Raw genomic sequence first — 23497 nt, 5'->3', positions numbered from 1 at the left:
GTCTGTCTGTTTTTTTTTTTTTTTTCGCCAACTTGTTTTAGAAACCTTTGCCTGTGATTGCATTATTCCCCTACATTTAATATGGCATAAGTAATTTGAATCATTTCTGTTCGTAAACTTGCTCCATCTCCTTGAATTGCCTCAATTAATATAGCCATATGGCGGTGCAGTGCACATAATATCTCTGTATGTTATGGTTGCAGGACCTTCTGTCATTGATCTGTCTTCATATTCCGCCTTCAAAACAACAGACTTGTGTCAAGTAATGTTAGCTGCCCTGTCTGACCTGAGACAACCCTGATTGGAGAAAGGGCACGCCGCCAGTGACAGGGCAGACAAACACACAGGGACACATTGTTACTGTAGAATTCCAGATCAGTAACGGTACTTATATATATCAATTTATGATTTTTTTGTGCTACAGTAAAATTAAAACATTGTTAATGACAGATAAATGCAAAAATTTGGCAAGTCCAAAGCAGCTTTAATATTGGAGAATTGAATAGATAGGATTACTCTTCCTACTATTTCTATGAAAAGTCTGTGATAAAATGTCTATAATACTGAAAATGGTAGGTACTTGGCTCTCCTACCAATCCAATGGTATCATGGCTTTCTGATTCACTGATCTGCATCAAATGTGCAGGTCATGAGTTTTGACTTCATTCTGAATGTACTTGCTGCCATTTTGGAAGGTGGTCAGCATTGGCAACTCTTAACCTCCCTGGCGGTATGATTATATCAGATTTTTGATGCTGAAAGTGGTACAATTATTTTGCATGGAAATTTGGCGTTTTATATTGTACGTCTTTAATTCATAGGAATAACTCACTGAAATCTGTTCAAACCAGAGTCTAGTAGACATCCTGGGTATGATAAAATTTGAAAAACAAAATCATAAATTAAAATATAATAAATAACTCTAAAAAATTATACCAAATAATAATATAATAATAATAAAAATTATTCAATAATGTCATCAAATCAAAAACACTGAAATTTGCAGAATTGTCACTGTCATTACTTTTCATTATTTGATGACGAATTTCCTCACAAATCGCTATCGCTCAATTCTGCGAGTGATTCTAATTTATTATCGCTGTTTTCTAGCTGGTCTAAAACCCCTGTTGATGTAAAGGGACAGTTTTGGTTGTTATGGACAGTCTCCAGTTTCCAAGCAGAAAGAACAGTTTTTATAATATAAAACTACATGCAGGGCACTGGGTTTCACTTTTTGAATTTGGCGCCGATCTCCATCCCTGTGCGTCGCAACACTCGCAGGGAACGGAGCGCGGCTTCGTGATAGATCCAGCAGAGGACGAGACGCTCGCACAGCGGGGGGGACAGTGATGCAATCCCGAGTCTGGCTCGGGGTTACCGCTAATGGTACTGAATTTACTGAAGCCAGACTCGGGAATACCGCCAGGGGGGTTAAAACGTTTCTAGTTATGCCCCCAGACAGGCTTAGTTACATAATCACAACAACATTTTTCAATGCCATGCATTTACTAGTCAGGAACATATAAAAGAATTCAACAACTGACTATGTGTGTGGCCTTGTAGCAGCATATCATAGATGAACAGGTTTTGAACTGGAAAAAAAAATTGATTGTGCCCCAATGATGCTTTAAGTGCATTCCATTACTCTCAGTGTTATCTCCTCTGTCATCATTGTATAGTGAATGGGGTGAGCACAGAAAGAATTAAAGTAGCCATACACGTATAGATTTCTTTTGTTCAGCCAGATTGTTGAACAATGGAAACCTAAAAGATTTCTCTACCTGCACTAAACAGTGCAGATAAAGAAATCGTGTCTGCCAGCTATTGTATTAAGACATATGTATAAATTCAGAGGCATGGTTGCGCTACTAAAACCACTTGTAATTAATATCTCACAGTAGCGATTGATCACTATACATATAGAACAAATGGCTCCTTATTGACTGAGATACAGAAGTAACATGTAGTAGTGATTAATCACTAATGACCGTCCAGTACTACATGCTACTTCTGTATTTCAGTCCATAAAGAGACATTGGTTTTAAATATGAAGCTAATATTAACACTTAATCTCTAGCACTTTAGTAGCACAGCTGTGCTACTAAAAATTCCCATGTTCTTCTAGTGCAGTTGTGGGCAAGTGTGGGTTTGAAGCCAATACAAACAATAGTATATTTTTGGAATAACGTATACACCCGAGTGCCCTTGTGTTTCATTTCATTTTATGGCTTGATTCCACCTCTGTTTACTGCTCTCACTCTGTGGTGTTTTATCCTCCTACAAGGCTCAGTCATAGAGTAGGAGGTGTTATATTGGTTTGTAGGGTCACTTCCTTGTTTCATTTACTAGGCACAATTGCCTTGTACTATGCCTGTGTATGATTGGCTCTTCACATTGTGCCAGTCCTGACATTGCTTTACACCATCACCCCTGCCATCTAGACCAGGGGTCTCCAAACTTTCCAATCAAAGGGCCAGTGTACAATCCATTAAAATTTAGGGAATTTAGGGAGGCCCTTGGCCAGTGGGGGTAGACAATGCCCAGCATCACTGAGAGTAAACTTTGCCTCAGGCTTGGTAGTTAGTAGTCATTGATATTAGTAGGAGGAATAGTGCCCCATCGCTGGTGTCAGTGGTGAGAATAGTGCCCACTAAAATGGAATAGTGCCCCATGGTTTATGTCAGTGAGAGGAATAGTGCCCCATTGATGTTGAAGGAATTATGCCCCACTGTTGGTGGTGCATCATCATTATTGTCAGTGAAAGATATAGTACCCCAAGGGCCAGATAAAGGCAAGCTAAGGGCCACATCTGGCCTATGGACCACAGCTTGGAGACCACTGATCTAGACCATAGTGATCTAAGCTTCCAGGTAAGCGCTCAGTAATCTATGAAAGGTCTGTGCTCTGGTGCAATTCAGTGATTAAACATAAGTGCGCCGTACTGAGTACATCAGAGGCTACCTCTAAATGGTCCAGGGCATGGTACACTGAACCCTGTTCAACTCAGTATGGATTAATCATATTACTCAAGCAAACTTGACTTTTGGAGTCAAACATGCTCAAGTACGTACATATACCCTGCTTTAGTGGCTTTCCTGTGACACTGGATAATGTTCCTGGATCTCTCCAAAACCTGCACTCTTATGCCTCTTGTTGGGCATTGCTCCAGCTGATGTCATCATGGCGATGCCGTCATGCACAGAAAAGGATGTAAACAGATATGATGATGTCCCAATGCATAATTATCATTGTTACCTATGACTGTTGGTGCCTTACTCTTTAACCTTCATAAAGCAGTCCTACCACTGATTCCTTCTCCATTCTAAACAATAACTGACACTCCAACTTACTAATTGCTTTCAGTGGGAGTTAGGGTATCCATAGATGAGGCAATAAAAGTAAGTGATGCTCTCCACTACAGTCAGGTCACTAGTGGAACATTACATATAGTAGTAATAAATACCAAGTCCACAGTATTTCTTCCACAAAGGGATTTCTCTCTCAAGTAACTGGTAAGGTGTTTGTAGCAGTCATGTGAAAATAGGCAGATGATAACCCAACTATCAGGGAGATATTTGCTCATCTATGGCTAGTTGGACAATCTTCTTACTTTACTCAATGGTAGAATCATCCTTTTAATGTCGCGTACACACGATCAGAAAAAGACCAATGAGAGCTTTTCATCGGAATTTCCGCCAGCCAAAAATTGATAGCATGTTCTCAATTTTCCAGACGGAAAAACTTTCTATCGGAAATTCCGATTGTGTGTATGCAATTCCGACACGCCAAAAATCATGTATGCTCAGATTCAACTACAAGGCAGAAGCTATTGGCTACTGGCTATTGAACTTCCTTTTTCTAGTCCTGTCGTATGTGTTGTATGTCACCGCGTTATATTGGAATTTGGTGTGACCACGTGTAGGCAAAACAGTTTGAGCCGAATTCCATCGGAATTCAGTCGGGAAAACCATCAGAGCTTTTTCTGACGAGAATTCCGATCGTGTGTACACGGCATAAGACTGAAATAGAAGAACTGCCCCTTTAAGCATGCTTATATCCTAACATACTGTATATTGAAATGTGAAATGAGAAAGTATTAGACATTTTCTTTTTACATAATAACAGTTTGCGTACTCTAGAGACATACTGAGCTGTCTGTAGCCTGGGCAAGCTGTGCTGTATTTACTCTCTTGCTAGTTTGATGAGCTTGCACTCTAATGTGTTGCTGTAATCCAGAGGAGAAAGAAGGAGATAATGGAAAGAGGGGTGGGGGACACAGACAGCTCCAGACAGAAAAGAATTGTTAAAGATAAACAGGCAGCAGTGTAAAACCCCTCATTTGTCATGCAGGAGCAGAGCTGTGTGACAGGTAAATGTTGCTTACACTAATCCCCAGTGTATTATAGTTCTGCTCAGCAGCTCAGATAAAGAAAGCCGCAGTTCTAGATAGAGAGAGAAAGGAGGGAAGAAACTTGTAACCCCCCCATTCTGGCAGCACAGAGGAATAGGGGAGCCTACAAAGACAGGGAATCAGGAGAAGGGAGGGGACATTTATTGTCTTTTTCTGCCGTAGTCAACAACTCCTAACAATGGCTTGATGCTGAAATTTAAGGAACGATTGTCTGTGGGTATTAGGATAGCCTCAAATTACCCACTTTTATGATATGGGGGGAATTTAGCAAGTATAAGAAGGCTATTTTATGCAGTATATTATCCAGCAAATTGTACACCTATGTGGCAATGTATTTTCTGTGGGGCTTATTCATTGTTATGTTAATAGCCAGTGCATGAATCTGTTTTATTAACGTTGGAAGCATATGATGCTTTGAGAGCTGTGAGGTCCCAAAGTTTTTTCACATGTCAGTTGAGCTACACTAAATAGATCAATGCAGGCTCAGCATAAGGGCCCTGTTCACACCATACTGCTGTGTTGAGGTGCATTGCGTAAAAATGCAACATGTCCACACTTCATTGTATGTCACCACACTGCACACCGCCGAAACACACTATAGAGCGTAGGGTTGAATGAAGTGCCATTTTGTGGTCATGTCACCCATGAGGTGACACTCATACAGGCATGGTGGGGGCAGCACTGAGGCTGAAGTGTTAATACCGGACACTGAATGTGCAGTGCTGCTCAATAATATTGACCATGCAGGCAGCCTGTGCTCCCAGCAGACCAGAAAACTGACCACGAGGAATTTGCTTCTTTGCCCAACGTGGTCAGTTTGAAATAGAAAACAGGGGGACTGGTGGGATCACCAGGTATTTTACACAAAGGAAGCAATGCCAAGAGAACAGGATATTTTTCATACAAGTACATGGTACAGCAGGCACATGGGGGGGGGGGGGTCCTCGACTTACGAACTCCCGACTTACAAACCACTCCTACTTACGAACAGGGTGCTGCGGGGACCCTCTGCCATTCTACATGGACCTTCTGCCATTCTGCGCATGCGTGGCCAGACGGAGCCTCGGAAAATGTCGGAAATGTCCATAATTTGCCGTGCATACGCAGAACGGCATTCAACGGAACATCGGAAATGTCTGTAATTGTTGTTCTGAGCATGCGCGGCCAACTTACGAACATTTCTAGATTACAAACAGAAGGAAAGTCCCTAACGGGTTTGTAACCCGGGGACCCCCGTATCAGGAATATGAAATGTTGGGATACCATATTCTTTAAATGCATGGCTATGTGTTTTTTGGGATACAAAGGAAAAATCTGGAAAACAAATCAAAATCCCAGCCTCTTTAGTGCGGTTAAGTTACCTACAGCTCATTTGTGATTGGCTACTGTGCATTTTGGTATGCTGCACCATGTAAAGTGGCCTAGTATATTATTAAAAAACAATACTTTACTAAGAAAAAACATTTTTGCCTAAATAAATATCTCTGTGTAAAGCTTACATTGACCAATGGCCATGAACCCAAAGCCTGTGTGCTGAAAAAAAAATAATCAAACAAATTCCTTCATCCACACTAATCAGTGCAGATGAAGGAACCTCTCACTGAGGCTATTGTATTCCGACATCTGCCACTGCCCTGAACAGTGCCTGCATCTGATTGGATTGTTTAGCCATCAATTTTCTGCCTGGTGTTTAAATCAAAGGACGTCAGGCAATGGCATTTGTTCCATGTATGGTCAATTTTAGGTAGAGAATTACATGGCCACTGTCTGCCAAGCGCATTGCGTGTGTTTACTGTAATTAAAAAATTCAAGCAGTATGTTGGTTTTAATCAGACAAAGCCTGCCTGTTGGACATGCACTGAGATAAGGGGATCTGCAATACAAAATCACTGTGTAGCACTACTAAGCAAAAACAGACTGTGAAGATGTAATGAGTAAACATGCCCTGTGTATGCACCCTATATATTTATGAAATCTTCAAAGATAGTTCATAAAGAAATGCACATTGATAATGAACATTTATTTGAATTATTAAAAAGAAGAACATTAAAGGGAAGTCCAGACAATAATGTAATGTCTACACCAGCCTTTCTCAACCTTTTCAACACAGAGGAACCCTTGAAATGGTCCTCCGGTCTCGAGGAACCCCTGCTAAAAATTAGAACTCTACAACTCATGACACGCTAGTGTGATGGTCAGTGGGAAGAATGGTCCTTACACTTGTGGTCATTTGGAAGAATTACCTCCTTACAGATAGCTAAAAAGATCAATGGTGTCAGTGGGAACTTATCTGAGAGGCAGAAATTGCCCAATGCTTAGGGAACCCCTAGCAAACCCTGGAGGAACCCTAGAGTTCCACAGAACCCTGGTTGAGAATAACTGGTCTACACATTCTTTTGTTTTGAATATGAACTTCATAATTTCTTTAATGAAGTTTGAAGACTCATTCCTGGCAAAATATGCACCTCCTTCCACACCCTTCCTACTACCCCCTTCTGATGCATCTTGAACGTTTTCTTGTGCTTCGATGGTTAAGCAAGTTTTATGCATCTAAGCGTGTGGTCCAAGTTTCTTGTCGGGTAAAGTGTCCGCATATTGGGGACGGCGTCGGCTAACCCTGCACTGTAGATGGTCCCTATACCAGCCATTCCTACTGTCCCCTTGTGCTGATGTCACTCCTTTTCTGGATTCAGAGATAGCCAATAAAAAGTGTCCATGAAGGATGAGAAGAGAAGACCCAGGAGTTGGGACTGCAGTGTCATTTGACCTTAACATTGGGTAAAAAGTGAGTTTAGATGGGGTGATAGGAGGAGGATTACCATTATCCCCAAGATGGACTTTAAAACGTAATTTCTTCCAGTTCCCAAATGCTGCACTGTTGGTTTTGGTTGGGTCTGTCTAGTTTTAGCTCACATTACACAGTCTGCAATAGTTAGTGCTATCCAGAACACATACCTCCTAACTTTTTGAGATGGGAATAAGGGACACCTTATGAAGGCATAGTATGAAGGCATAGTACACCCCTTAAAGAAGAATTAACCCTCAAAAAAAGATGAATTAAACCCACAAGGGCTTTTGTTTTTACCACTACTGTTCCTTAATATTGGCTTTTCAAATTGACAAATGTAGCAATTTAGGATTTGGATGGAAGGTTTAGCACTGGGAGACAATTTTTGAAAGATAAATAGTGCATTTTATATACAACTATATAGACGAGACCAAAATGAGGGACAAATGAGGAGGAAAGAGGGGCAGAGGGACTTTGTTCCAAATCAGGGACAGTCCCTCGAAATCAGGGACAGTTGGAAGCTATGCAGAACACTATTTTTGGGTCATATTGGCCTGAAATCTAACATTGACCGTTTGTTTTGTACCAAACAATGCTTTCAAATGCAAAGGCAGGTACAAGTAACCAATTTTTTTTATGGCTTGTTATTTGTTTAACTGAAATAGGTGTTTTATCTGTTGTTTTCCTTCACTGTACAGTACAAGTGCACAACCTAATAAGTTACTGATGATTCTTCGAGTATCCGGCTACTACTGTGCGAGTCTCTGTGCACCAATTTAGCAATAACATCAGTTCATAATGTTTCCAGCTGTGCAGAAGAAATGCATTTGCTTTGTGAACACCACACATAGCATGGTGATGGGAGCAGGAGCACAATCTATTCAGGGTGCATATTGCACTTAATACAGCAGTGATATTCTGAAATCACACTAAGGTGTCACGCTGAGAGGCCAGTGGTAATAAATCTATTAAATGGACTTCGGACCGGACACTCCTTATCTATTGTCAACTTCATAAATCAGCAAAAACAAACCGTTTACAGTTTTCTGAATGTTCTTTGATGCTGTTTGTGGCAATTCTATGAGTGTATTGCAGTACACAAGTCATCCTTTATGGCTTATGGAACATAAATGAAAGAAGTAAATTGCTATTCACAGTCCTGCTCTGCAGGTACAGTACAGAAAGTCTACATGTGAACAGTTCAAAGTTTAAGGTGGCTTGGGTCGGATGATAGTGTAGCTCAAAGTACAGAAGACATATTTGAATGGCAATTGAGCAAAACCAAAGATTGGGAAGTGAGCAATGGGAACCAAAGTTCCAACGACTATTATTTCATTTTTGCAGGAGGCGGAGAATCACAATCTCCACCTCATTCATTCAGAAGACACATTGTATATTTTGAAAATAAATACAAGGCATTTTGTGAATGGTGACCCCCTTTTGGCAGTGTAAAGAAATAGCACAGGGCCCGGAGGATTGTGATGACTACCACAGTGAATGTCAGCTTCCCCAGTTGTCCCTCATCTATGAGATATACATACTTACTGTACATTGTGTGAGACTTGCCCAATATAACTATGCATTAAAGATCATACCACAAGTTCAGCTTTAAGGGGCAATTCCAAGTCAGGTAACAAAACTGTATTGGTGGAATTGGGAGGGGTGAACATAGTGGGGGGAATTTATCAAAACTGGGGCAGTGAACTGCACATAAGCTTCCTGCTAGTGGTAGAATTCTTTCCAGAGAGTGGTAAAGCAATGGTTGACAGGTGTTCAGGAGGCGCTAACGGCCATCCCTTGATGACTAAATGTTTGTTTACTTTTTCTCGATTTCCGGACTGCAATTTTACATTGCAGGATCGGGGCACAATTGTGAGCCAAGCATTTGGCTCCTGGTTACAGTGCAGCCCCATTGATCGTAATGAGTGAGTGTGATAGGCAGTGCCACCTGTCAACCTCTGTAGCTCGAGTTAAAAATGTCACAGCCGGCTGCCGCATGTGTACAGCCCTGTCAGGTTGTAATGTTAGACTTTGGTTGGATGATAAAACCTCGGCCCAGCTGCATGTGTTTACTGAACCCCTTCTCCGGCCACCCATGTGAAAGAGCACTTACACTGGTCATTCATTGTTTTCTATGTGCCCTTGTAGTGACTGACATCGATGAGATGCAGAAAAATGTCAGTCACTGCACATAGTGTGAGAGGGCCCTTAAATTGGACCTGTAAATGATAACATGAAAGGAATCTGGAGAACAGTGCACCCTAGAAAATGTTTATTTTTTTAATGCTGCCCAGCTTTTAAAGCATAACTGTACATGGTATACAACCAGTGGTGGACGCACAATTCGGGGGCGCCGCACTCCCCCCCAATCCATGTGCCTGGCCCCTAATCTACATGCAGGGTGCCAGATGCATGGATTTCTATGGATTTTTTCTATTTTTTTCTGACGCATGTGTTTAGAGCCTGAGGCTCTAAGTGTCTTCAAAAAAGGGTGGGCTCAGGGCGCCGACCAATCGACTGACTGACCAAATGATCGGGGGGTGGGGCAATTGGTTTGTTTAACGTCCCCTCCAAAAAAACAAAACAAAAAAAACATTATAAAAAAAATTCAAACCACCTAGAGAATTAAATGGCTTTCTTTGTAGTACTTTTTGTCACACCGTATTTAAGAAGCGGTCTTACAAGCGCACATTTTTGGGAAAAAATTGACTTTTTTGAATTAAAATATAAGACAGCAGTAAAGTTAGCCCAATTATTTTTTATATTGTGAAAGATAATGTTACACTGATTAAATTGATACCCAACATGTCACGTTTCAAAATTGCATCCGCTCGTGGAATGGCTACAAACTTTTACCCTTAAAAATCTCCATAGGCGACATTTAAAAAAATTCTACAGGTTGCATGTTTTGAGTTACAGAGAAGGTCTGGGGCTATAATTATTGCCCTCACTCTACTGATCACGGAGATACCTCACATGTGTGGTTTAAACACCATTTTCATATGGCAGCGCTACTCACATATGCGTTCACTTTTGCATGCAAGCTCGTCGGGACGGGGCGTGTTAAAAAAAAATGCCCCCTTAAGAGCTGCGGGCGGAAGTGACGCTTTGACTTCGCTTCCGCCCAGCAATTGTATGGAGATGGGTGGGCACTATCTTCCCCTCAGTCGTCTCTATACTGAGCCAGAAAGAGGATGCGATTGCTGGCGGCTCCGGTAAACGACGGAGGGCACCGGATCACGGCGGGAGGGGGGCCCCCTCTCCTGCCACTGATAAAAGTGATCTTGTGGCAAATCTGCTGCAGAGACCATTTTTATCTTGTAGCAGACCGCCCGCTGAAAAGGAGAATACTGGGGTTATGGCAGCTAGCTGCTGCCATAACAATGATACCCTCCTTCAAACAGCTGCCGTAAAACGGCAGGCGGTCCGCAAGTGGTTAAAGCAGCATTTTTCAACCAGGGTGCTGTGCCTTGGCAAAATGCCCAAAAATTGTAAGCAAGCTAGAAAGTGGACCAAGCCTGCCTTTTAGTTACACAAAGCCATAGGTTTTCATTGTGCATCATTACAACCTTACATTTGTCGGCATCCTAACAACCAATGACGTCATCGGTTGATAAGGAGGACGAAGTCATACGCCTACACATAATCCTTTTTTGCCCCTCTCCTGCTCTCCCCTGTCAGCACTGGGGTCATGTTAGATGAGTGAGGGAGAGAAACATTGGAATACTACCAGTGTGCTAAGGTGTATTTGGTTTGAAAGATGAAATCACCTCTATGGTGGGTGCCCTCCATGTGTGGCTATTGCTGCATTATGTAAAACTCTTAGTTTAGTATTTACATTTTGGAATGAGGGCCTCGAGAATTTTGCAGAATTTTAAAGGGTGCCTTGACTGAAAGAAGGTTAAGAAACACTGCTGTATAGTGACATATGCGCTTGCCTGAATTTTCATTTTGTTTCCCAATAAAGCCATCTGCTGACGCAGATATCTCTGCATACAAAGTTCTATTTAACAAAGCATTCCTTTTGATGTGGATGTTCTTGATCTTGTTTAAAACGAGGATTGGGAATCATGGCTTTTTAATGAACTTATTATGAACAAAATAATGTACCTGTAAAATGTTATTGTTTCATGAAGATGTGCTTTTACTGGCTATAGGTGGATCGAAATTCGGTCGGTTAAGCAGGGACCGACCAAATTCAGATCCATCTTTGTGCAGTTGATCTCTTGATCAACCGGTCTGTTGGAAATTTTTTGCCGGATGAGTGCCGCCAACTATAGCTGGCCGGGCTGATGAGTGTATTCTGATGGCGGGGAAGCCTTCCCACTGCCAGAATACAATAGCTCAGTGGGAGGGATTCACCTCCAAGGTACGGATGGGGGAATCAGTACATTTTCTTTTCTGTAACCCACTGGTTGAAATAAAAACAATCCTGTATGGCCTGCCTTAGTGCCAAAGAAAAAAAATCAGAGAGTGATGTAACAATACAAGGAAAATGGAAAGCGTTAACACCTACAAAAAAAAAAAAAAAAACTTGGCTTAGGTTTATTAGAGATGATGATTATTTTTCTACGATGAAGCTGATGTGCAGAAAGTGGCTGTATTGAGATAATAGTTCACGCGGACCTCATCGGAGCGATATGGTTCATCCCTAGTGATGGAAAGAGAAGAGAGTGGAGTTAGTGATGTGCGGAGTGATAATGAAATGGGAGTCACTGAACCATAATTCTCTGTTCCTCGCCAGCCATAATCGAAATCCATAACTCAGCCTGTTCCTACATTATCAGTTCATCAAAGCTGACATCTCCGGTCCCTTTTTTTGACCTCTTGCAACTAAGACTGCCTGACATAAGAGACTAAATAATAAAACATTGTGGGCATATTTAGGATGAGCCCCGACCTTTTCTTAGATTCCCCCAGAATAATGATTTCTGCTTTTTTTTATATCAAGACAAGATGTATAAATAATATCTATAAAATACTACCTTCCAGCTTTAACCTTAGAGAAGCTATAATCCAATCAATTAGTTTGAGGACTGCTGTTCCAGTAAAATTTCAGTGTAGTATTTTACCGGAAGACCATTATGTATAGTGGTCACTATAAAAAATATCCACCAGTCTGAAGGTGACATATTTACAAGACATTTGATGCCCACCAATCATTACTACTATATTACGTTTAAAGTGCTGCATTGATGAAAGGCAATAATTGATTGTGGAAGCCACTGTTTGTTTGATGGGCTATAGAGGTGAGGCCTCTTTAATAAAAATGTAAATCTTTAAAATATATATATATATATATATATATATATATATATATATATTAAAGCTAATATATATATATATATATATATATATATATATATATATATATATATATTAAAGCTCAATAACTACAAATACTGTGGCCGCTAACCTTTAAAAATGAGCTATTTTTCAGTTCCTGGAGTCCATCTCTGTCTTCCCGCAAGCAGTTCTTTGCACTTCGGATCCATGGTGCCACCATGTTGGATTTGGTAGCCCGGCTATGACTTCCTGAGGAATCACACCTGGCTCCCCACTATGCATGTGTATATTGTATGCCTACACAGGATATGCTCTCTAGAAGGAAAAGCAGTACAAACATATGTTTGGTGAGGATGTCGAGTGCGATATCTACAGATTTACATATCAGATTGTCCCTTGTTCTTTCAGAGAAAATGCCAAATATCTATTTTTAGTGAATTTTAAACGAATATTGCATAACTGACCTGGCATTAATGAGCACACGTGTAGGTTTTCTTCATATTTACTAGTCATGTATTTATCTCTGCTTAATATAGTTCAGTGGGTTGACACAGCAGAGATCTGAGAGTAAAAATAAGAGGCAGCTACGGTGAGAAATATGTAATTTTATCAAACTGTGAAAATAAACTGCAGATTGGCTAATGATGTGAAAATCACTTTCATTGTGTGTTATATTGTGTGGAACTAAATCGATAAACCATAGGTGCGATCCCAAAAGGGACAGGCTGTGCCCATGTGTCCTAACTCCCAATGATTAAATGTTCTTTCTTCCTTGCAGAGACCTTAATGGACACAAGAACAGCCACAGCGGAGCTAGGCTGGACGGCAACTCCTTCTTCTGGGGTGAGTACTTCCAAGTGAGGAGGACTCCAGTGTGTTTTGCAGGGCCAGTCCACCCCTGAAGTTGATATGTTGTTATAGGTGGTGTGCCTTAAACTCTTATATCTTTTGGAGTGCCCATTGGTGATATCGCCCTTCCATAGTTCCTTGCTCTGTTCCCCATCATTGTCTGTTGCTCCCACTTCTTATTTTGCATTCCTGCCATAGGCATGAGTACAGGGAATGCCAGCTGTGCCTGGGCACACCCTAATCACCCCGTATGGTGCATATTCCCCCTGTTTAGACCCCTGATATTTCACCAAAGCTCCCTAATATGGCTCCTAAAAACATTAAAAAACGGAAATTGTAAAAAAAAATAAAAACTACTGACACCAATCTCTGTCCTATTGCCCTATTGACACTGTCCACTGGCACGGTCAATATATACACATGCACACACACGCATATGTGTTTGAGCTTTGGGGTGCACACCCTAATGCAATAGGTTGTGCACACCTATGGTTCCTGCATAATATACTATAAATAATATATAATATAAATTGAGAATCCAACAGATTTATCTCTTGTAATAGCTACTGGTTATTAACCACTTGCCGCCTGCCATATAGCAGAATGACGGTGGCAAAGTGGTTTCAATATCCTGACCGGACGTCATATGACGTGATCAGGATATTAAGCCCATGTGCGCCCCCGGGGGCGCGCATCGTGGCGATCGTTGTTGCGGTGTGTCAGTCTGACACACCACAACTACGATCTCGGTAAAGAGACCTGTCCAATCACGGCTTATCACAGTGTAAATAGGAAGAACCGTTGATTGGCTTTTCCTCAATCGCGTCTGTCAAATGCGAGTAGAGGAGAGCCGATCGGCTGCTCCTCTGACAGGGGGGGTCTGTGCTGATCGATTATCAGCACAGCCCCCCCCCCCCAGGATGCCCACACTGGACCACCAGGGATGCCACCAGACCACCATGGATGCCCAGCACCAGGTATGCCACCCTAGACCACCAGGGATGCCAGTCAGTGCCCACAATGGATGCCAATCAGTGCCCACAATGGGCATCACTGATTGGCATACATTATTGTTTGGCAGTGATTGGCATCCAATCCTTACAATATTTTACACTACAATGCCACCTATCAGTGACCATCCATGCCACCTATCAGTGCCTATCCATGCCACATATCAGTGCCCATCCATGCCGCCTATCAGTGCCCATCCATGCTCACCTGTGCCACCTATCCATACCCATCTGTGCCACCTATCCATGCCCATCCATACCGCCTATCCATGCCAATCCGTGCCACATATCAGTGCCTATTTGTGCCACCTATCAGTGCCAATCTGTGTCGCATATCAGTGCCACCTATCAGTGCCACCTATCAGTGCCACATCATTGGTGCCCATCAGTGGCGCCTTATCAGTGCCGGTCACTGCAGCCCCATCAATGCCCATCAGTGAAGGAGAAAACAAACTTATTTACCAAGATTTGTAACTGAAACAAAAAATTTTTAATTTTTTTAAAAATGTTATTCTTTTTTTATATTTGTTTAGCAGAAAATAAAAATCCCAGCGGTGATGAAATACCACCAAAAGAAAGCTCTATTTGTGGGAACAAAATGATAAAAATTTAGTTTGGGTACAGTGTAGCATGACCGCGCAATTGTCATTCAAAGTGCGACAGCCCTGAAAGCTGAAAATTCATCTGGGCAGCAAGGTGCCTGGTATGGAAGTGGTTAAATAAACTCCTTCTATTGGAAACCCTGAGAGATATAAGAAACTACTGAAAAAGTTAAACTTAACACAAAAAGATGTGCAATTTTTTATTTTTTTTTAAGCAGCCACAGCCTAAGTATAAAAGCCTGTTCCCTGCCAGTAGGCTGCAGAGAAGGAACCATGCTCTCTGTGTGAAAGTAGTAGTCTTTCCGAAGAGATGCCAGCATGCTGCAGAGAAGCTCTTAACTCTACAAAGCATTTATTTACCGATGCCAAAGATTTATAGAAACGCTCATTATCAAACTCAGAAAAATCCCAACTGATGCCACCATTTCTTTATACTGAATGGTACATTAAAGCAAATAGAAATACCGTATATACTCGAGTATAGGCCGACCCGAATATAAGCCGAGGTCCCCAATTTACCCCCAAAAAACTGGAAAAAATTATTGACTCGTGTATAAGCCGAGGGTGAGACATGCCTGTCCATCCCTGTGTGTCGTCCATCCCTGTGTGTGTCAATGCATCCGTGTGTGTGTGTGTCCATGCATCCGTGTGTGTGTGTCCATGCATCCGTGTGTGTGTGTGTGTGTCCATGCATCCGTGTGTGTGTGTGTCCATCCATCCCTGTGTGTGTGCATGCATCCGTGTGTGTGTGTGTGTGTGTGTGTGTGTGTGTGTCCATGCATCCGTGTGTGTCCATCCATCCCTGTGTGTGCATGCATCCGTGTGTGTGTGTGTGTGTGTGTGTGTGTGTGTGTGTGTGTGTGTCCATGCATCCGTGTGTGTCCATCCATCCCTGTGTGTGCATGCATCCGTGTGTGTGTGTGTGTGTGTGTGTGTGTGTGTGTCCGTGCAGCCTACCTGTGTCCAGCCTGCCTGTGTCCGTCCAGCCTGTGTCCGTCCAGCCTGTGTCCGTCCCGGCCTGCGTCCCGTCCCGGCCTGCGTCCCGTCCCGGCCTGCGTCCCGTCCCGGCCTGCGTCCCGGCCTGCGTCCCGGCCTGCGTCCCGTCCCGGCCTGCGTCCCGGCCCGTCCCGCAGCTCTTCGTCGGTGGCCATTCTAGGATTCAAAAGCCGCGCCTCCGTCGGTGATAGGCGGAACACTCAATTTCCCACTGACTGCTGGGAAATTGAGTGTTCCGCCTATCGGATGTCCGTGATAGGCGGAACACTCAATTTCCCAGCAGTCAGTGGTCCGCCTATCATGGACGTCCGCTCATCCTCATACTACGGACGAGGATGAGAGGACGTCCGTGATAGGCGGAACACAGACTGCTGGGAAATTCAGTGTTCCGCCTATCACAGGCGAAGGCGGAGACGGAGGCGCGGCCTTTGAATCCTAGAATGGCCGCTGTCTGTCTGCTCGACACGCTGATCGGGCAGACAGACAGCGATGACTCGAGTATAAGCCGAGGGGGGCACTTTCAGCCTCAAAAAAGAGGCTGAAAATCTCGGCTTATACTCGAGTATATACGGTAATTCTCTAGGCAGACTAAGAATTTAATCAAGTGATTCCTAGAATCAACTATTTCTCTCCACCAAGTGTTCTGCGGAAATTTTAAGGACCTCCAACATGGTGAACCACCATACGCTCAAAAAGGGGCGGACTGACAACTCATGGGGCCCCCTGGCAATAGGAGATTATGGGGCCCCCAGGCAATCAGAGATTATGGGGCCACACAGTATACACAAACACACAGGATACAATCATGTTTCTATTGGCTGAAAAGGTACTGGAGAGGTGGGGTAGCTATAATCTAAGGGTTTTTAGAACAAAACGATGTTGGTAAAGGACATTTCATAGACAGATGTAAAAAAATCACAGATTTTTACATACTTTCCCTGGTTTTACTTCGGCTGGCAACCCTGATGGGGCCCCCTAGTGTCACGGGGCCCTCGGGCAGTGCCCGAGTGGCCCAATGGTCAGTCTGCCCCGCGATCAAACAACTGTTACTATTACTTTATATTATTACACAGCACTTTTAACACTGTACATTCACATCAGTCCCTGCCCTCAAGGAGCTTACATTCTAAGGTCCCCATTACACATTTACACATACTAAGGCCAATTTATACAGGGGCCAATTACTCAGCAGGTACTATGGCAGACCTCTGCAGAGAGACCTCTGCTTCCACACAGAAAGTTTTCTTGACTGCAGCATGCTGGCAGGGAACAGGTCCACTCAGGTTGTGGTTGTTTTCTAAAGAAAATGAACTAAAAAACTTTTCATGCCTTTGTTTTGATGCACCTTTTTTTCACTGATTATATCTGAAGGTTCAGTTGGGCTTTTAATAGTCTTTGCTTAAAGGGATCCAGTATTCTCCTAAAAGCTCCAAACATTAGGCAGCTTTACAAGATATATGATTATATGTGCATGCAAGTTTAGTTGCCTGATTTCCATGCCTGCCTAAAGTTGAGGGTAAACACAAGTTCAGCTTTGCCCAAAACAGTGAAACGTTACTTTTGGTTGCCTGGTTTGAGCTACTACTGTTTGAAAACGGATCCATGCCTTATTGAATAAACTCAATATAGTGTGTGCATGTGTGTGTGTGTGTGTGTGTGTGGCTTTAAAGCATATGTCAAGGCAAAATAGCAGAATAACATATGCAGTACATCTCTGCAATAAATTCACATTTCCCTATGTTTTATCCCATAAAAAATATAGCAAGTATAGAAAAATACCTATCGACCTGCCCTGATCTGGGCTGTCAACACACAGCATTTTTTGTGGAATAAGCGGTGTTAGCCCTGCCAAGTCTTCTTTAGCTAAACTATTCAATCCCTCTCACTTTCCCATCGCTACAACATAAATGTTGATTATTCTGTAACCCAAGATAAGAAATAGGAGGACTAATTAGACTCCTCAATTTAACTCAAGGACAGTGCACAAGGTTTTAGGCCATTTTCAAATACATCGCAGCCAAAAGTGAAAATGAATCCTTCAATTAGCTGTGTAAAGAGGAAGTGCACTAACCTATAGAAACCAATCAGAAGTTACACCATCACACGGGTGGTTGCTGGGAGTGCTACCGTGTGCATTTTACTGCACAAACCTATATGTGGGGAGCTTTTACCTGTTCCCGATATGCATTGTCTTGAAGAATGTGATGCAAGGTGAAGATGACCAGTGTAAATGAATGTACTAGGAAGGAGTTAGGGTCTTCTTCTTACTCTTAAGAGGAAGACGTGTAATCCTTTTACAGTAGCACAAGTGCTTTTACCTTTTCACACTTCTGACTTGCCTGGTACATACTCCAGAAGTGTTAAGAGCAATGCTGCACAATTTTATCATATCACTCTAAGCCCATGAAAGATAGTTGAAGGAGGCAACATCTAAAAGACTGGCCCGGGCCCTTATGATTTGGATTATTACATATTTTCTTCTGACTTACTTTTTACTGTACTTTAAAGTAGAATTCTGGGATAAAACTATCTAAGCTTAAAACTGCTCCTAACCCCATTCCAGCACTTGTTCTAAACACTCTGTGTAAAGCCCCATACACACTATCAGATTTTCTGCTGATTTTTTCCTTCAGGTTTACCAAAACCTTGTAGTGCAAGGGCCTGCCTGGTTGCATACACGTTGAAACTCCTAAGGTCTGACCTCATATTATATGGTTTTGGTATATCTGGAGGAAAAACTCAGCAGAAAAACTGATAGTGTGTATGGGGCTTAAGAAAGATGTAAATATTTATATAATATCATGTGATCAGCTACCCTGTGTCAGCTAGCAGCAGCTTCAGGGGAGAGGAGGGATCACCAACAATGGATGTCCCATAGACTTCTCAGGTATGCCAGCTATCAGAGCACTGCTCTCTCCTGTGTTCGGCACTCACTGATACAGGGGAGATCAAGTGACTGGGCTTGAGCTGAACATAGGTAAGTATACAGATCTTCCTTCAACAGGGTAGTTAGTATAGGTGTTAGAAGGGGGTACTAGCAGTTTGGATCCTGGAAATCCACATTAATGATTATGTGGGGCTCTAGGAGTTTAACCAGTTGAAGCATATCTATGGTCAAAATGTAAAATCATATATTAATCATATATTAATTTACACTCTGTATTTACATAATTACTTTGTGAAGACTTAAAAAATGGTATAGTATCCGCGCAGCTGATGTCAGAATTCCCTCTCATTCCTAGCTGCTAGAACCCTTAAAAAAATAAATTAAAATAATGTGCAGCGCCTATCTACTATAAATCAGACACTAAACCATTTATAACAATTATTTGTGGAAAAAATGTGACATGTAACATACAAAATACACAGACCAATGCTTCAGTGCAAAAGACACTCAACTCTTCAATGTGCATTCGTGTTCCAATACCCAGTGACATCCATATCTTATGCAAATCGAATGCAATCCCTTCCTTAATCAGTGCTTTATACCAACACCCATACACACGTTCGGAAAATCCAATGAAAAGCTCCCATCGGAATGTTTCCATGGGAAATTCCGTCCGTGTGTATGCGGCATTACAGATTATCTGTCCATAGATGTAAAAATTGGTTAGAAATTCCCTCTATGATGGTTGTGAGCCAAACCTTTGATGCATCAAGGGATACTGGTGCTGCTGCAGGTGTATTAGAAAGTAAGTTCCCACTGGGTGCTGTGGTTCCTCCCACAAGCCTCTAAGTTATTAGTGTGTCCAGTAGTGCTGTGTGACACCCCTCCAAGTGTCGGCAGCAGTATCTCTTGAAGATAACAAAGATTTAACATTCCATCTGCTGAACAGGTACATTTCAATGTCAAGTTCCACAGGCTTTGTTTCATAGCCACGGAGTCCCTTTAAGAAAACAAGATGGCTGCCGCATTTTAAGTACAGAAACAAGTGACAACTATAGCAAGAAATCATGCACATCAGCAGCCATAGTATCCGTGCAGTCACTTTAAAGAGGTAAAAGGCAGCAACCTTTGTGTATATGTCTGAAATAAAGCTGGCTGGGTAGCACTGACACATATTTGATAGATGGAGCTGTCGCCGGAGCGTTGACCCCAGAAGACTTTATAACAAATTAAGTGGGAGGTGGGGTGTGAATGTGAAGTCCTGATGGCAATGCTGCAAGCTGCCATTTCACAAGCCCACATCTCAACAGGTCAGCTTCCCGATGGAATCCTTCTTACGCTCCATGAAACTTTACTGGATTTTTTATCATAGACATTAATGCAGAAGCAAATATTCATTTAATGACACCATTGTGTGCAAAGGATCATGGAACTGTAAAGTTAATCCTCTGAGACAGGCTGAGGTTAGAGAGGAGGCAGCAGGAACTGCTCTTTAACCCATTACAAGATTAAACAGGGACTGTAGGCATCTCTGCCTTTGAAGGTTGGGATAGTTGTTAAAAAGCCAGTACCTAAAAATGACATTAAATCATTTTCACTGGTAAAGGTTAAAAGCTATGTTACAAAAATATTACACCATTTGTTTTCAGTAAAACGCTTAGGGAAATGCAGGTATTATATAAAATAATACAATATATAGATGTATAAAGCAATATATAAAGCAATGGTCATGTGGCTTAGATCCACATGTGGTTCCCAGCAAGCTCTCAGCAGATAGATATATTATATTGTATGTATGTACTGTATGTACTAGTTGTCCAATACACTTGCTATAAGAATGACAAATGGAAAACTGCCTAATATCATTTATTCATCAATATATTGTATATTGTTTTGTACAGATAATTATAAAGTCAGTACATAAAGAATATAAACACCTGTTCAATACTGCAGTACCATTGGTCCTGGTAACACACATGAATTTTATAATGTTGCAAGCAAATATTCAGATATTAAATTATTGCATACAGTGCCTTGAAAACGTATTCATACCCCCTTGAAAGTTTCCACATTTTGTCATGTTACAACCAAAAAATGTAAATTTTATTGGGATTGTATGTGATCAACACAAAGTGGCCATAATATGTTAAATTTTGATATCATTTTTCAACATGTTTTACAAATAAATATATGAAAAGTGTGGCATGCATTTGTATTCAGCCCCCTTTACTCTGATAGCCCTAACTAAAATCTAGTGGAACCAATTGCCTTCAGAAGTCCCCTAATTAGTAAAAAGAGCCCACCTGTGTATAATTTAATCTCAGTATAAATATAGCTGTTCTGCGAAGCCCTCAGATGCTTGTTAGAGAACCTTAGTGAACAAACGGCATTATGAAGGCCAAGGAACACACCCCACCCAGGTCAGGTATAAAGTTGTGGAGAAGTGTAAAGCGGGGTTAGGTTATAAGAAAAATATCACAAGCTTTGAACATCTCACAGAGCACTCTTCAATCCATCATCCAAAAATTGAAAGAGTATGGCAAAACTGGAAACCTACCAAGACATGGGCATCCACCTAAACTGATAGGACGGGCAAGGAGAGCAATAATCAGAGAAGCAGCCAGAAGCAGGCCCATGGTAACTTCAGAGGAGCTGCAGAGATCCACAGCTCAGGTGGGAGAATCTGTGCACAGGACAACTATTAGTCATACACTCCATAAATCTGGCCTTTATGGAAGAGTGGCAAGAAGAAAGCCATAAGTCCTGTTTTTGCAGTTTGTGAGAAGCCATGTGGGGGACACAGCAAACATGTGGAAGAAGGTGCTCTGGTCAGAGGATATCAAAATTTAATTTTTAGGCCTAAAAGCAAAATGCTATGTGTGGTTAAAACCTAACACTGCACATCACCCTGAACGCACCATCTCCACCATGAAACATGGTGGTGGCAGCATCATGTGGGGATACTTTTCTTCAGCAGGGACAGGGAAGCTGGTCAGAGTTGATGGGAAGATGGATGGAATCAAATACAGGGCAATCTTAGAAGAAAACCTGTTATGCCCCTTACACACGAGAGGACTTATGTCCGACAGACTTCCAAAGGAGTTCCGCCGGAGTTCCGCCGGAGTTCCGCCGGAGTTCCGACGGAGTTCTGACAGACTTTTCGGCCGAACGGACTTGGCCACACACGATCACACTAAACTCCGACGGATTCGAACGTGATGACGTACGACCTGACTTGAATAAGGAAGTTCATAGCCAGTAGCCAATAGCTGCCCTAGCGTCGGTTTTAGTCCGTCGGAGTAGCATACACACGAGCGGAGTTTTCGAAGGGGACCGGGTCCGGCGGAGTTCCGTCGGGAAAATTTGAAGCATGCTTCATTTCTAAAGTCCGTCAGACTTTTGCGAAGCTAAAGTCCGTTGCAGCCCACACACGATCGGATAGTCTGACGGACTCGGTCTGACGGACTTTGGATGTTGAAAAGTCCGCTCGTGTGTACGGGGCATTAGAGTCTGCAAAAGACTAGAGACTGGGGCGGAGGTTCACCTTCCAGCAGGCCAAAGACCCTAAACATACAGCCACAGCTACAATGGAATGGTTCTGATCAAATAGATGTTAATAGATGTTAAATAAAAATCCACACCACACTTTTCAGTTTTTTTATTTGTAAAAAAAAATTGAAAACCATTTATAATTTTCCTTCCACTTCACAATTATGTGCAACTTTGTGTTGGTCTTTGACATAAAATCCTAATAAAATACATTTACGTTTTTGGTTGTAACATGACAAAATGTGGAAAATGTCAAGGTAGTCAATCAGCTTTTAACTTTAGCTTGTTCAATTAAGCTGTGAAAAAAAAAAAATCTGGAACCTGATTGGTTTCTATGCAGCTCTGCACCAGATTTTGCACTCCAGTTTTAGTAAATCAACCCCAATTTTTTTGATGGAGTTTTCATGTCAGCACTTATGCTGGTCATATATTCTATTCCGTTGCATTTCCAGCCACAAACCATACAGCCAGCACAAGAGCTTAACTTCATGGGTGATTCCATTCTATGACTACAAAACAATTAACCTCTTGAGGGTAATCACTTCCTTTGCAGCACATTAAAATCAATGCATTGCAAATTAAGTGATTTCCAACAATTTTGTACATCCTTTATCAGATTATACTGCTCACACTGTTTCGTACCAAGCCAAGGGTGTATTTCGCATAGGGTATAGATGATGCACAGCATGTAGTACTGGACAGCAAACAGCGATAATCAGCAAGTAACACTGATCTGAGTACAGTAAGTGAAATCTGATTATTTGCTGCGGGTTACTGTATTTTATACACCATTTTTGCTTCACAGGGTTGAAATATATACCTTTGATGTGCGTCAACTGCCCCCTATGCCAGTAATAAACTAAAGATCCAGGACACTCTTGGTGAGACCTAGAGTGAAAAGTTTCAGAGTGCCACAGTGAATGGGGCTTTTCTTGTTCTCCCTATCCCTATGATTTTTCCACATTGTGCACTCTCCTCCTTTTCTGCAATCAAAATCCTTCCAGCTAGCAAATTTTACATTCAGGGTTACAGTAAGTTCTGCTTTAAGTAGTTCTCACCCTTAGGTCCTCAGACAATCTGTATTCCTGTTGTTTGGCCTTTGGTGTTAGACAGGAAGCT

The 23497-nt window shown here is 42.0% G+C and overlaps 1 protein-coding gene across 3 annotated transcripts in view; it reads left to right on the top strand.

Moving 5' to 3' along the window:
- EPHB1 (EPH receptor B1) overlaps positions 1-23497 on the top strand; it is a 409064-nt gene that overhangs the window by 138675 nt on the left and 246892 nt on the right. For all 3 annotated transcript variants that reach the window (XM_077488639.1, XM_077488637.1, XM_077488638.1), the window contains one exon: positions 13264-13328. In XM_077488639.1, the coding sequence (XP_077344765.1) occupies positions 13264-13328 (65 nt within the window). The remainder of the gene's footprint in view (positions 1-13263; positions 13329-23497) is intronic.

The sequence above is a fragment of the Lithobates pipiens genome, unplaced genomic scaffold (assembly GCF_037356315.1).
Source record: "Lithobates pipiens isolate NorthernLeopardFrog02 unplaced genomic scaffold, aLitPip1_a1.2 Scaffold_18, whole genome shotgun sequence".
NCBI classification, from domain to species: domain Eukaryota; kingdom Metazoa; phylum Chordata; class Amphibia; order Anura; family Ranidae; genus Lithobates; species Lithobates pipiens.
The sequence above is the reverse complement of the archived record's forward strand: the minus strand, read 5'-3'. Positions and strand labels throughout refer to the sequence as shown.